Source organism: Amphiura filiformis, chromosome 3 (assembly GCF_039555335.1).
Source record: "Amphiura filiformis chromosome 3, Afil_fr2py, whole genome shotgun sequence".
Lineage (NCBI taxonomy): Eukaryota > Metazoa > Echinodermata > Ophiuroidea > Amphilepidida > Amphiuridae > Amphiura > Amphiura filiformis.
Window position 1 is genome coordinate 48,884,995 of NC_092630.1, and position 15,239 is coordinate 48,900,233.

General features: G+C 36.8%; 1 protein-coding gene across 1 annotated transcript in view; it reads left to right on the plus strand.

Moving 5' to 3' along the window:
- LOC140148649 (calcium/calmodulin-dependent protein kinase type 1-like) overlaps positions 1–15,239 on the plus strand; it is a 285,030-nt gene that overhangs the window by 257,086 nt on the left and 12,705 nt on the right. Inside the window, 2 exon segments of the mRNA XM_072170681.1 lie at positions 3,195–3,273; positions 5,922–6,009. Coding sequence (XP_072026782.1) covers positions 3,195–3,273; positions 5,922–6,009 — 167 coding nt within the window.

Here is a 15,239-nt window from a genome sequence, read left to right on the forward strand (position 1 = left end):
TTTCAAAATGAGCACAGGGAAAATTAGACTCTGGTTTCAGGGGTTGGTGTACGTCATAAGTTCTAGCTGAAGAAATAAATTACATGGTGCCCAGAGGATGAAACAAGATCTGTTCAAACATGAAATATTCTGCTACTGAATCTTGATGTTTATCTGTGAATAAGAGTGGGAAAGAAAAGATAAGATTCAATTCTAAATTATTTTGATTGTGTATTTATATTCACTAAATAGATTCATCAATGTTTGTAGATATACTGTAAAATAAATTTCTTTTGAACAAAACAGAATATTTTACTCACCATTGACAGTTTTGCCTATCATGGTTGATAGATGGTTGGATCAACTGACATTATTCTGTCAGATGATGCCTATCGACCATGGTAGGCGAAACCTGGTTTTGTTCAAAAGAAATTTATTTTACCATATTTATATTCTTTTGATTTAACTGTACAATATAATGATGATGATTGGGAATTGTAATTCACAGGTCATTCTGATATATTTTGTCTCAGATCTGTTATGTCTATTACTGATTGTTAACATTACCAATGCTATTCGCAACTTTAGTATGTAAAGATTGTATGCAACATTAAACTAGGGGTGTGATTTCCTTGGATTTTTCCTGATTTCAGGATTTCTTGTGCAAAAGTATAGAAAAATGGCATTTCAGGATTGTTTTTATAAACTTTTTAATGATTTTTTGTTTAGTGCAATCACACCTCTGTTTAATACAGTGGCAATAGATATATTGCTGTATAGTCTATATGGCTTTCCGTTCACAGGATTTAAATGAAATTTCCAAAGTTTTTAAGTTGGGAGCAATAATGTGGATTTAAATTTAAATCGAAAATATTTCAAATTCAGATCTTTAGATTTGAAGTGAATTTTTCAGATTTTAATTTGAAGCCATATTTGAAGTGGCCATTACATATAGCCCTGTTGGATTTATTTTAAATCCTATGAAAATAAGAGTGTACTAAATGATTTGATTGAAAGTTTGTAAATACGTAGTAAGTAAATAGTCATAATAGTTTGTGTATAAAACTATACAGTTATAATTTAAGCTTATACATTTATTTAAAACACCAACATGGCCTGGCTAGCAATATGTAAAGAGTTAAGATGCAAGAACTGATATATAAATGTATACGTTTTTTTTAATATGAGATATTGGCAAATTTAAATGGGCAAATTTAAAGTGTCAAATATGAAGAAAATAATAATGAGAAACACTATGGTCACATAACACAAACACAGCCATGCCATTTGTGTCACCTGTGGCCCAAAACACCAGACACAGACTCTAAATAGCAATGCATACTGCATCAAGCTGCATCGCTGTGCTATGTTGTTTTGAAGGTAGCCTATTTCATTTCAGATCGGAAGTGAACCTTAGTGACCTTTGACCCCAAATCTATGAACACTGTAATGTCAATGCATGTGTGCTACATGTAGTCTGCTACTGTAAAAACTCGATAGTTAGCATATGTGCTTACTATCGAGTGCTTTCAAAACATGCAAACATGAAGAGCCCCATCTACAAAAGTGTAAAGGGATTTGAGCAAATCATCGATACACATAGTTATATACGAACAAGTAAACCTGCAAATGTGTGTCTCAACCCCATTAGCTCAGTTGGTAAAGTGCCAGACTTTGGTACAATTTCATGTTTTCAAAAGCGCTCGATAATAAACACATATGCTAACTAACAAGTTTTTACGGTATGTTATTTGTTGCAGCTGAAGCATTTTGAAGGTATTTGTTTCAGAGCAGAAATGACCCTCAATGACTTTTGACCCTAAATCTGACAATATTTTATAACAATGCATGTGTGCTAGTAGTGTCACTGTCCTACACAATTTGTGTGAGAAGAGGCATTTTGAACTGCACATCACATTTTGACCCCTATGACACCTGTGTGACCTTTGACCCCACAATTGGCATGTGACATGTGTAGTCACAGGAAGTGATGCTTGCAAGCAAGTTTGGTTGAAATTTATGAAAGCATGAGAGTGCTAGAGCAAATGCAAATGCTGACAGAAAAGTCCAGATGAACAGATTTAATATTCATTTATTATGAGTCAATTTAAGACCAGTATAATAGGGCACATGTTGGTCATACGTTTGAAAATGTCGTATATCATATTTTGCATCTGAACTCGCCATTATGGTGGTGATTAAGATCTTTTTGAAATATTTGTGCCCACTTTCGGTCTCTTGACATGATTATTGTTTTCAGATTCCAGAAAAAAATCCAGTGGCATCACTGCTAAAATAACTGTCAATGTGCCTTATACCCATAGAGCCATAGAGTGTGACAGACAAAGCCTTTGAAGATGGCAAGGTTGATTTGCATGTTTAACCCCATGAGAACTACCTGCCGATTGGCCAAAAAGAAGTTTTCATTATCAGTTGGCCCAATCAGCAACATTGTTAGAGTAACAATGTTGCCATGCAAAAAAAATTAGGGTGAATTATTTGCAATGCTCCATTCTGATTGGTGATTAAATTGAAGATATCATGTAATTGACCAATCAGAGGCAATGTTAGATCGGCAGGTAGTGCTCAGGGAGTTAAGCTGCTGCTGCTGCAATGTGAAGCCTACTTGGTAGAAAAGCATACATCTCATCTTGCATTCCCTATCTCCTGATATCCGTCTTTTCTTATCCTTGTTTGGATTGCTGTTCAAGACTTGAGGGGTTGAGAATGGAAGTTTTTTGCTGGTTTCAATATCTACTTCAATGCTAGTTGCTTAAGGAGGTTACGATGTTCAAAGTTTTATTATAGATGTAATATGATATGAATGTGATATAGCTATTGTTCCAAATGGGAACAAGGAATTTACTTACGCTTGAACTTTTTCATTACAAGTGTGATCATTATTAAACCTGCATTTTGAAACCTTCATTTTTCTTTGCATATCAGGGTATTGTTCCATCCAAATCTAATTTAATAAAGAATTGTATTGTAACCCTTTCATATTTTTATGAATTCACAACTAAAATGTTTTTACATCCATTAATGCTCTATCCAACAGCATGTACTTCTGATGTATTGCAGGTTGTGGTGAGATTTGTTAGCATGTAATTGGAGGAATTTGCTTGTACGTCATCATCTTACAATGGGATTGATAATTAAAACTCCAGGTCCAATTTTTACTAACATTTTGAATGGTTTTGTTGTGTTTTTTTCAGCCAAAGATTTCATCTCACATTTGATGGATGTCAACCCAAACACAAGATATACATGTCAAGAGGCAATACAACATCCATGGTAAGTACTTTATCATCTGCCAGACCTCCTCCAAGTATGTATGGAAGCTCTTCAAGTTTCCTCTCAGTGGATGGACAGTCTAGTCTGTAGCTTAGTGATCAACATAGTTACATGCATGCAGGAGACTATAATTATGGAGATGCAATCAGTCCGAAGGGTCATTAGTCTGAAAATGGTTAAAGCTTAGGGTTTAGGGCATTATAGGTTGGGATTAGGGTTAGCATTATGATATGGGTTAGTGTAAGGGTTAGAGTATAATTTGGTTCACCTCAAGTTCGGTAGTGACGTCACGATTGCGCCGCAAGCGTGCCTACAAGCCGCCCCTGTACGTGTGTGTGTAACTTTACATGTGTGATTGGATACTGCAGCGAGCTAAATACGCAGGTATGTCACTACTGAACTTGAGGTAAACCAAATTATAGGGTCAGAGTTGGGATTAGAGTCAAGGCTATGTTTAGGAATATGGTTAGGGTTATGTTTATGTGTTAACTCACTGTGACAAAGTACTGACATCACTGCCTCAAGGAAGCCAAGAGGACTACAGTGTCAAGACATGTTATAGATTTAAACTTCCTGTTGTGTAGTTATGATCAATATACTTAAATATTGTCAACATCAAATCATGTGGTTGTACAATGAGCACATCAAATCAAATCTAAACTCGTGTGAAGGTGTTGTCAGTTACATTATATATAAGGCACATTTTGTATAGGTTGTGTGTAGGTGGGCTACTCACTGCGTATGCCTATGTTATTCTATATCAATCTGGCGGGACAAATAACATCTTGGATTGATATAGAACGGCATGCACACATCTGGGCGCAGCACCTATGCGAACTGCGCTTTGCATATTGTGTGACTGATGCACATGCACTTTTATGACTTTACGCGAGCGTAAGTTTGGACTTTATTAACTCGCGCAGTAACAAAAACCGAATAAATCTCGCCTATGGGCTGATCATAGTATAACAGTCTTATTTGTTGAATCAAGTATAGCAACAGTTACATGAACTGAATCCATGCAAAATTGAAATGCATGTGAATTGTTAGTACTTGATATAATACTAATTGCTACTGGTACATTAGTCTAATGTTTTGTGTCTCCATCAGACTAACTATCTCATCTGATCAAAAAGTTAACCTATTTCCAGGGTTCATGTTGATCCCATGTAATAGAAGAGATGTGCCGATGCAATGTATCATCCCTGTTAAAGATATAAATAGGCCATGCACTGCAAATCTCCTGCCATATAGTCTTGATCTCCTATACCCTGAAGCATATACAGTTTGCATGCCCTAATTTGCTCTTATTATTGGCCAGTATGAGACTTACATGCTAGGATTAATGCCGGTGTCTGGACTTGCTATCAGCAGTTGACATATAACAAAATATATAAATTGACTCGTTTTCCTTGAGGTAGAAAATGATAGTGGGAAAGATTGGTTGTGACATATTTCCACAGTACTGTGGTCAGTAAGTAATCTTTGCCGCTGTCCTTAATGGATGTAATATCCACACCAAGTAGCCCTGTGTAAACTTACTATGACAGGGAGCTTGCTCTCTTTCTGCTTTAAGAACTCTTAAGGATACAGGTGTATTATGTAATATGCATGATGGTTTGAGTTAGAAATGAAAATGATGTAAATGGGGTTCTAATACATAGATTAGGTTTTACGTTAATTTAGCATGGGAGCATTTGCATACAAATATGCTGATGTTAACCAAACAGTGCATGTTTGCTCTGATTGAATGTTGACACAGTGTTGTATTGATTGAATATGCATTTATACTGTACTGGGAAGAGTTTTCTTGGGTGAAAACAGTTTGAAAATTGATTGATGTGTACCAAAGGTCCTTTGCACCAACAGTCAAAGGTTGGTGTCATTATGGTTCATTTTAGCGTGACATTTTATTACATTATTATTCATCTTCTTCCTATATACGTGCATACCTCAATTTGAGTATTGTCGCGTGGGCTTAACGAGCACAGATTACCTATGCATGATCCTGGAACCTAGCATTGATTGCAGATATCAGAACCGGGGATGGTCACCCTTCTCTTTTCGAATAGCTCTGACACTTAATGTTCACAGGGTTTGACTCTTCCTGTACACGGAACCAATGGCTTTATGTGACTTCCAAATCATGGACGTCGCACATACACTACCTATACCTGCACGTGCTAAGCAGTGTATAGGGGTGAAAAGAAATTCTACAATTAAATTCTGTGATGTTACTGAACTTAATTGAAGGATTCCTGACCATATAGGAACTTTTTGGGAGGGAAGAGAATTTTCACCTAAGGCAAGCCCAAGGCTCGAACCCTCGACGATCGTATCTCCCGGCCGGCAGCGCAATGCCTTAACCACTCGGCCATCTCGCCCATCTCTATTATAAGAATTTCCTCCATCTCTGTTATAAGAATTTGTTCTACTTCACAATTTAAACCAACACCAAAAAGATATTTCCCAATTACAATTACTGAAATGGAAAGATTAGTTAATGTTCATGTAAATTTGATAATATTGCCATATTTTGATAATTTGAAAATAAGGTGCTATAAAATAGGATGCTGTGTTTGTGTAAATCACACATTTATACATGAAAGTTTTCATAGTCATTGTGTTTGTTTCTTTTTCTTTTATAGGATATCAGGCAATGAAGCATTAACAAAGAATATCCACGAATCCGTCAGTACACAGATCAAGAAGAACTTCGCAAAAACAAAATGGAAGGTAAGATTAGCATGGCATTGCTCTCAGAAAAGGTTCCATAGGCCAAGATAGAAAAACAAGCACTCCATGTCCACAAAGTAGTGTGGAAAGCAGTACATCAGAATGTTAAAATGTAGGACATGGTTCTGCTTATACAAGTTATATGAAAATATTGATGGTGTGCTGTGTGAACAGCTCTGATGGGCATATTTCAGTTGCTGACTTATTATTGCGATTCGCTGTTGTAGTGTGACGTCAACATCGATTGCTGCCGTCAGGTCAACTGGTTTACGCTATCTGTGTTGAAAACCATGATCAAAATGATCACAACACAAAGTCAATGGGTTGCTAACAGGTGTGCAAACCATGCATGGTCTGATTTGACTTTGTGTTAGTCCATATACCGCCACGTACAATTGTGCCGTCAGCTATAGGGAGAAAATTGGGGGTATTCAGGTCCTTGCCGACGGAGACGAAGGAAAACAATTCTGCGTCTCATCTGAAGCATCTTGGTACTCGCGTGCAGGTCACATCAAGTGCATCTCTCAAATGCGCCCATCATCCATGTCGCGTTTGCATGACAACAAATACCTCAAGTGCATTTTGAAGGAAACCGATTACCCCCAATTTTTGCTCCATGCCTGTATCAAGATGGCAGTCGAGTCTCAATTCCTTTTCTTTAATTCTGTGGATATATCACATGCAGTTATTTTTAAATACAAAAGTGGTTATAACAATTTTCTTATTGTTTTGAACAAATCTTCACAATTAGTTGAATTTTAAAAATATACATGTACTAGAATGTAAAAGTAAATGGCACGTACCACCTGGACATAGCATCCAGTACTAAAATACAGCTCTAGTTGAGTAAACATGGCCATCAATTTAGCTGACGTTTTTACATCGCGATTTAGGGGGTTTGCTTGCAGTATTTGTTCCTGAGTGATGGTACAGTCAGACAAAGTAGCCTATTTCACCCTGTTACAACCAAACATACTTACTGATTGTATGGATTGATGTAGCAAACAGTGTACATCTCAAGGGTCTCTTACTAGATGTACGGGCATATAAAATGACGTCATTTGTTATAAGGGCTATATAACCGTTGGGCTCGCATGTTTATTGCTATTTACACATTCTGCACGTAGTCTCTAGTGACCAGGTTATGATCCAATTTTATGTTATAGTTGCGTTTTATAAATGCCCAGAATATAACTCATGTTAGATGAATATAGTTGTAGTGCTCTTAAAACCGAAGTGCATTCATAAAATACTAACTCTGATATTAAAGTGAGATTTCAACAAAAACAGCTTTGTGCCGACTTTAATGGTATTTATTTTCCATGAGTCGGAAGTCAAAACGGATTCATGTTGACTCACCCTCCAGTTTGCTGTCTTCCTCTGACTTTCAAAAGGGCTATTCCAGTTGAAATCCATACACCCCATATGGAACTAACCTTAATCTTCCAGACACAGTGTGTGAATGTCAAATGGGGTTATCTGAATATGCGACTCCATTTGAAACATACACTCCCCTGTCTGGGAGATTAAGGTCATGTCTTACATAGGTGGTGTATGAATTACAACTGGATTTGCCTGATATGTGACATGATCAACTCAATCTTAAATTGTTTATCTCAGATATATTATTAGCTTCACATAAAAATTGAACTTCTTGTTACAAAGTTATAGGCAATTATTGTTCTGTTGCTAAAAACAGTAAAAAGCAAAAGAATTGAAGCACCTCCGTCAATAACTCAAAATTAGTATTAGCAACATCAGACTCATTTTTCTTTATTTTGTCACATAAAGAGATGTTATTTGATAAATTATGTAAAAATTTGGACACTGCCAACAAGTGAAGTACAGTGGTATAATGTGATGGTATTAATTAAAAGTTGAATTCAAGATATATGAATGCAATCATATCATGGTGATGAATAGGTTTATCATTTTAGTCAATTTCCTTTGTGCAACTGGATATTTTTTTTCTATCCGCCAACTTCCAGTCACTGAACTTGAATGTACTTGTAGGATATTTTCTCATCTTGTTTGCTTTCAGTCAGTTGGTTTATGTCCTGCAGGAATAGCCAGTGCTTTAGCCATAGTTTGAGCTTGTAACTTTAATTTAAAGGCAAATAGTAATTTTTATGTCCAAAGGACAGATAAGTCTTGATATGAAATGTACTTTGTCTGAAGATTGGGTTTTCAGATGATAGTCAAGATTTGTTTTGTTGGAGTTGCCTGAGCTGTCCTCATGGGATCTACATAGCACAACCGAAAACATCAAGTCAATGATTTCATGCTCTCCATTGCAGCTATTCTTGGCATTGCTGATGAGTTTAAATGGTAAAAAAGGCAAGAGATTGCGTACAGGAGGCTGGTACGTGATGTTTTGTATCAATAACATGGATCATTTGATGTTTACTTCATGCTTAGTGACTGGTGAGGTACTTATAAGAAGAAATAAACAAATCAATTGGCATTATTGTAAAGGTTAACTACATCATTGTTGGCTGTCTTGGCATTGCTGATGAGTTTAAATGGTAAAGAAGGCAATGAATACATACTTGCGTACAGGAGGCTGGTACGTGATGTTTCGTATCAATAACATGGATCATTTGATGTTTGCTTCATGCTTGGTGGCTGGTGAGGTACTTATAAGAAATAAACAAATCAATTGGCATTATTGTAAAGGTTAGTACATTATTTCTGGCTGTCATGGCATTGCTGATGAGTTTAAATGGTAAAGAAGGCAATGAATACATACCTGTGTACAGGAGGCTGGTATGTGATGTTTCGTATCAATAACATGGATCATTTGATGTTTGCTTCATGCTTGGTGGCTGGTGAGGTACTTATAAGAAGAAATAAACAAATCAATTGGCATTATTGTAAAGGTTAACTACATTATTGTTGGCTGTCTTGGCATTGCTGATGAGTTTAAATGGTAAAGAAGGCAAGAGATACATACTTGCGTACAGGAGGCTGGTACGTGATGTTTCTTTTCAATAACATGGATCATTTGATGTTTGCTTCATGCTTGGTGGCTGGTGACTAGGTACTTATAAGAAATAAACAAATCAATTGGCATTATTGTAAAGGTTAGTACATCATTTCTGGTTGTCATGCTATTGCTGATCAGTGTAAATGGTAAAGAAGGCAAGAGATACATACTTGCGTACAGGAGGCTGGTACGTGATGTTTCGTATCAATAACATGGATCACTTGATGTTTGCTTCATGCTTGGTGGCTGGTGACTAGGTACTTATAAGAAATAAACAAATCAATTGGCATTATTGTAAAGGTTAGTACATCATTTCTGGTTGTCATGCTATTGCTGATCAGTGTAAATGGTAAAGAAGGCAATAGATACATACTTGCGTACAGGAGGCTGGTACGTGATGTTTCGTATCAATAACATGGATCACTTGATGTTTGCTTCATGCTTGGTGGCTGGTGAGGTACTTATAAGAAGAAATAAACAAATCAATTGGTATTATTGTAAAGTATTGTTGACTGGTGTACTGAAGTTGTAGAAATTTGGAATGTTTCATATGAGGATATTGAAATACTTGATATATTTGGTAAGATATTAACAAAATAAGAACTGTCTCTAATCCCTTGTTTCTCTCTCACTGTCTTTCTGTGTGCCCTTTTGTCTCTATAGACCTGCCTGTCTCTCCATGCCGCCTTTCTCGTTTTATGATTGTTTATGAATGTGTACATCAAGTCCTGGTCAAGCACTTAGGCTCAATCAGTGTGCAAGGTATAATTAGACTTGAGTGCCTTGTATTCATTTTCTTGTCTCTTTTGGCTAGCAGGGTCTATGCAGGCTGACCAGGTTTGCATCCCTGTGTGACATTTACTGGTGTTGTAAAGTGTCTTCAGCTTTGGCCTCCATGATCAGTAACCTCACATAATGTTACTGATGAACTTTGGTGTGTATTTCTGCTTTTTCTTTTCTGCATGAAGTATCAATATACATGACATATATATGCTCCCCATTATAACGTCTGGACAAGCATATGTCACACAATTTTAACACAAGTTTGCAAAACGACCGTTTCAAATACCGCACCTATTTCAACAAAGGAATTTTTTGTCAACTGACCTCATTGTTTTAATTAATTAATATATTTTGTTCCTTTCTCATGAAATATCAAAATGTTACAGTGACATTATCAATGAGAGTGTAAATCCTGCACCGTTTATATGAATAGTCATGTATTGAGCAGTGCGACGTTCAGATTTTATGATCAGGAGTATATGAAGAGGTAAAAAATTACCTGTAATGTGCATGTAGGCATATGTAGAACAGTGATCAAATGTGTTTGTCACAAGACAACACTTAAGGAAACAGGCTGAACATATGGCTAGGTAGTGTGGAAATATAGGAATGATAAAATGCCCTAGATATGGGGAATGTCATAGACAGTCACTCACTCAGCGATGATGTGTTCACCATTATTCAATTTATAGAGTGATTCAAACTATGAAAGCTGAAATGGAATATGTGATAAAGAATGGGAATGTGTTAAGTACATGAAATGTGGCACAGCATACATCTATATCTGCTGTTAGATTACCACTATTAAGGGCTGCTAGAGACTTTTTAGTGGATGTAGAATATTCAGTGTTACATGTCTAAGTTATTTAATCTATTCCAATTCTATTTCCAGGATTTTGATGACATAAAATTGATAATATATTTCCACCAGATATTTGACATTACATATTATCGATTTTACGTCATCAAACATTTGTTAGAAGTTTTAACTTCTAATGTTTAACTGCTAATGTATAAAAAACATTACTGGAAATAGAAGGGGAATACCCGCAAATAAAAGTTAACAGCTCTCCCTTGGAGTTATAACAATTTTATTTTTAAATAAAATGAAATAGAATAGGAATAGATTAAATAATAAAGACATGTTACATCAAATGGCCACTAACTCTTTCTCTCCGCTCTCCCTTGGAGTTATATAATAATTTTATTTTTAAAACAAGTCTGTCTAGTTTATATGAAAATGTTCCTTTTGTCATGTTTGTGATATAGCTCATTGTTACCAGTGAAAAGTAAATTGACAGTCTGCACCAAAAATAGCAACAATTTCCTTTGATTCAACGTCAAGAGCCAATGTTATTCAAGTATATAAAACAATGATGTAATCATGCTAACTATCCTCCATAACCCTTCAGATCGTGAGAGGTAAAAGTGATACAGACAGAACCTTTAATGTCATTCTTAGTACATCAGCTGAAATCATTGTGGTGTATTGGGAATGAAAGTAGGGCGGGTTGAAACGACATCACTCCTCCTTAGAATGCTGTCTATGTTGTACTGTTGTCCATGTGGTCAATCTATCTAATATCTATATGTGGTATGTTGCCATCTCGGTATGAAGACCATGCTATGTGTTATCATTAACGAAGCATAGCGAGGGTGTAATTAAGGTTGTCTCATCGACCCGCCACACATATGTTACAAAACACAACATATGTGATTGGACTTTGAATGCACTAAGGAATTTACACAGTTGTAGCACAGTCAAAAGAGAAAACCAAACATGAGGCATTACATTTCACTGGGGTGATTTAACATACTGTGTCCTGATTTTTTGGAATATGAGAAAATTAAAAAATTTCTATAGCTCCATGCAAGCATGCAACATGAGATGTATATTGCTACAACTTAATGTAAAACCAGGAATAAGGTTGGTAAACTTTGGTTCACCTCATGTTAGGGTAGTGACGTCAATGCTTTTTGTGGTTGCTCTGCTAGCGTGCTGACAAACCGCCCTCATACGTGCTTGTACGCTCTGCGCGATTAATTGTATGTGCACGATTTGATATACTGTGACTAGCGAAATACGCACATGTGTCACTACGGAATTTAGGTGAACCTACATTGGTTTCCAATGATGATACAAGAAGCCCATGTGCAAATCTGGGACAAGAGTGAATGTGCCGGGAAATAATGAAAGCATTTCTTTCTGATGAGCAACTTATTAATTAACCAAGTTAATTAATAAGTTAATTAATTAATAACTTATTAATTAACCAAGAATCCTGCCAAGATGGCTGAAAACCTTGCTTAAGATGGACATGAATATTATATAACATGAGAGGAACAAATTGATCTTGATTGACAAGAGGGCCATTTGCAAAATGATGTGTACTTGTCTTGTGAAGAAAATATTTGAATAATAGATATAGCTTGCCTCATCTTTATACATGTCTTTACTTGGTTTATTATTTCAAATAAAATATCACTTTTCTATTCTTATTTTTATTTTTTTTTTTTATTTCGGTCCAGACATTGCAATCTTTTGTTTTAACATTATAAGCTGCTACAGGCACAATCTAAAGAACAAAAGCCATATACACGAATCCGACGGCCCATTCATGTATTTGGCCCTCTATCGACACCGCCATAGCTGCGGTGTCCCCGCGGGGTATTTGACAATGCCAATCAGCTGATCGCCGTACACATAACACAACACATGTAGTACAAGTGACATTTTAACTCATTTTCAACTTCCAATTTCGTGTATTTTATCTTATTATATTTCATCGATATTTTGTCATGGACACATGGGAAGATGACGTTCGACTATGGCCTAATATTTCTGATCAGGGTATGTGAATATTTCCGTAAAATAAAGAAAAATTTGCCTTGTTGTCACTGCATGTATTCATGACATCCACGGCATAAAATTCCGATTGCACACGCACGAAGCATACTTTGGTGTTGGAAAGCTTACTTTCCATGACTTAAAATCGCATGTATAAATCCAGGATTTTTGAAGAACAATGATGGAAGCTTTTAATGAAACGTTTGCTAGTAATTCCAAGTGCTAAAAGGCTAAATTGATGTCCAGATATGGCTCAAAACTTGAGTTGATTTCGGTACCTCTCGCAAATCTACCGGCGTGGAAAAGGACGCGTCACGCTTTTGGGGGGGGCAATACCCCTACTTTTGTTGGTCATTCGGGGATTCGGGGAAAACGTCAAAATTTGCCCCTTACACTCCTAATCAGACTCCATTCGGGGGAACTAAACAACCTGCCCCCCACACACTTTCAATGTGCTGCGAACGCCACTGGGCTTTGTTATTTCAAAATAAATAACAAAATCAGTCATAAAATAATAAAAAAGAAAGTGCAAGTATTTCAAGTTCAACTGAGCACTGTACTGTGTACATGCATATCAATGGTGAAAGTCGACATGTAAGCTTACATGTACAGAGCATTGAAAAGCTGCCACGAAAATAATTGGTAGCGCTTTCGACTAGTCTCTTTCCAAAACCGCAATATTTACATTCTTGCCCGCATTTTCTTCCCCGCACGGAACGAAATGCGCTGGAGTCTACCATTCATCACGCACGCTTTTAATCGGGAGCTATTGATTACTGAACAATTCAATGTTTGTTTACATTATGTTTTGCATCATTTTCGTCGGAATTTTACCAACTTTGACAATCGTAATAGTTCTGCCAGAATGTCCCTCTTTTCTTTCTCTTGGGTTTCCATATTTTCGTAAATAACGCAGAAAAGCGGCTAAATAGACGACAAGATTTCGGATAAGTATTGAGAATACGTGTTGAGCCGCGCGGTGTATCGTAGTGGGGACACCGCAGCAATGGCGGACGGCTGTACTGCCCTCATGCGTTTGCTTTTTCGTCGGATCGGTGTATATAGATGTGATTATGAAAAATGTTGAACATGTGATATAGATGCATTCACTATAGACCACTTGGCATGTGACGTCATTGCCCGGCAGTATGCGCGCGCATTATGGCTATTTCCATTGTTCTTTGCCCTGCAGTGTGCGTACGCATTGTAGTCTGCTAAGGGCATGTGCATTTTAAATCGCCCGCCACATTTCATATAGTACAGGAAAGCCATTGAACAGTGTAGCGGCTCGTTCGAGCATATCGATAGACAAGTCCCTCGCCTTTGTTGATAAACAGTGGTGTCAAGTGGTCTATACCTACCCGATATAGTTAAAATGTAATGTTAAGTATATGAGAAAACATTGATCCATCAACTTATGTTAAAAAGAGTACCAAAAGAGCCAAACCATTTTGATAGTAAAAGTCATGTTACGATAAAAAAATAATAGCCAATATGTAGATTTTAAGACTGTTTTTACAATACACTGCATGTTTACAACAATTTCCTTTCAGATAAATATGCTTAACATATTTTTGAATTACAAATGTGCTTGTGTAAAGAAAGTTCTCCACATCTAGGGGTGCTTAAAATATGATTTCCTGTGTGCCGATGTCTGATGTATTCCCATGACAGTTAATACAAGAACTTATATGTACAAAATACACCTAACTTGTGTAATTTAGTATATAGCTGCCCCTCAGGATGTTACTATTTGTTTTTGCAAATAGACATACTCTAAGAATATCACAGTAAACTGTACCCGTGGCAGTGTCAACATTAACCCTAACAGGACTGTGTACTACAAAATACTACTTGATATATGCGCTGTTTGTGCGTGTATCCCACGTGGTATGATGACGCAATCGCCCTGAGTAATATATAGGCACGGTTTTGCTGGCCAGCGAAGCCCAAGACCTGTGGCAAAGTGTCGCCGACCCAGTGCTTGGCATGCGAGGGGTCTGGGGTTCGAATCCCACCCAGAGCATACAACTTCTTTCTTTGTTTTCTCTTTATTCCTTCCTTCTTTCCCTTCCCGTCGCCAAAAAGCCCTTAGGCGGTCAGGATTAATGCAAAATTATGGGTAGAATTTGGGGATGATGAAAAACTTGCATTGCAAGTGTGAGCACAATGGGATGGCATCCAAGGGCATGATTTTAGGTCACTGGTTAAAATTCTAATTTTCCAGAAAAGGTGTTAAATATCTAAGTCTAAAAATTACTTTCAAATAACATATTTTTTAAAACAATTATTGCATAGCTTATTACAAGTATATTACATATAATAACATTACCCAGAGAATAATAACACAGAGAAGCAAAAATAAAAGATTCAAGGCACTGCTGCGGGCCTAGCGAAGACATTTCTACAAAAGAATCTGAGAGCCTCCTCCAACTACAGGGACCTGATAAGGTCAGCGATGTGATGAACAAGATGCCAGGCATGAGGGGACTGGCAAATGAGAAAGTTAGAATTTGAGGACGAAAATCTGCCGTTGCAATGTGTATGCAAATGACTGGGAATTATCTGATAATGGAAAAAGCTGCCACATCAAAATGCAATACTATGTATTAG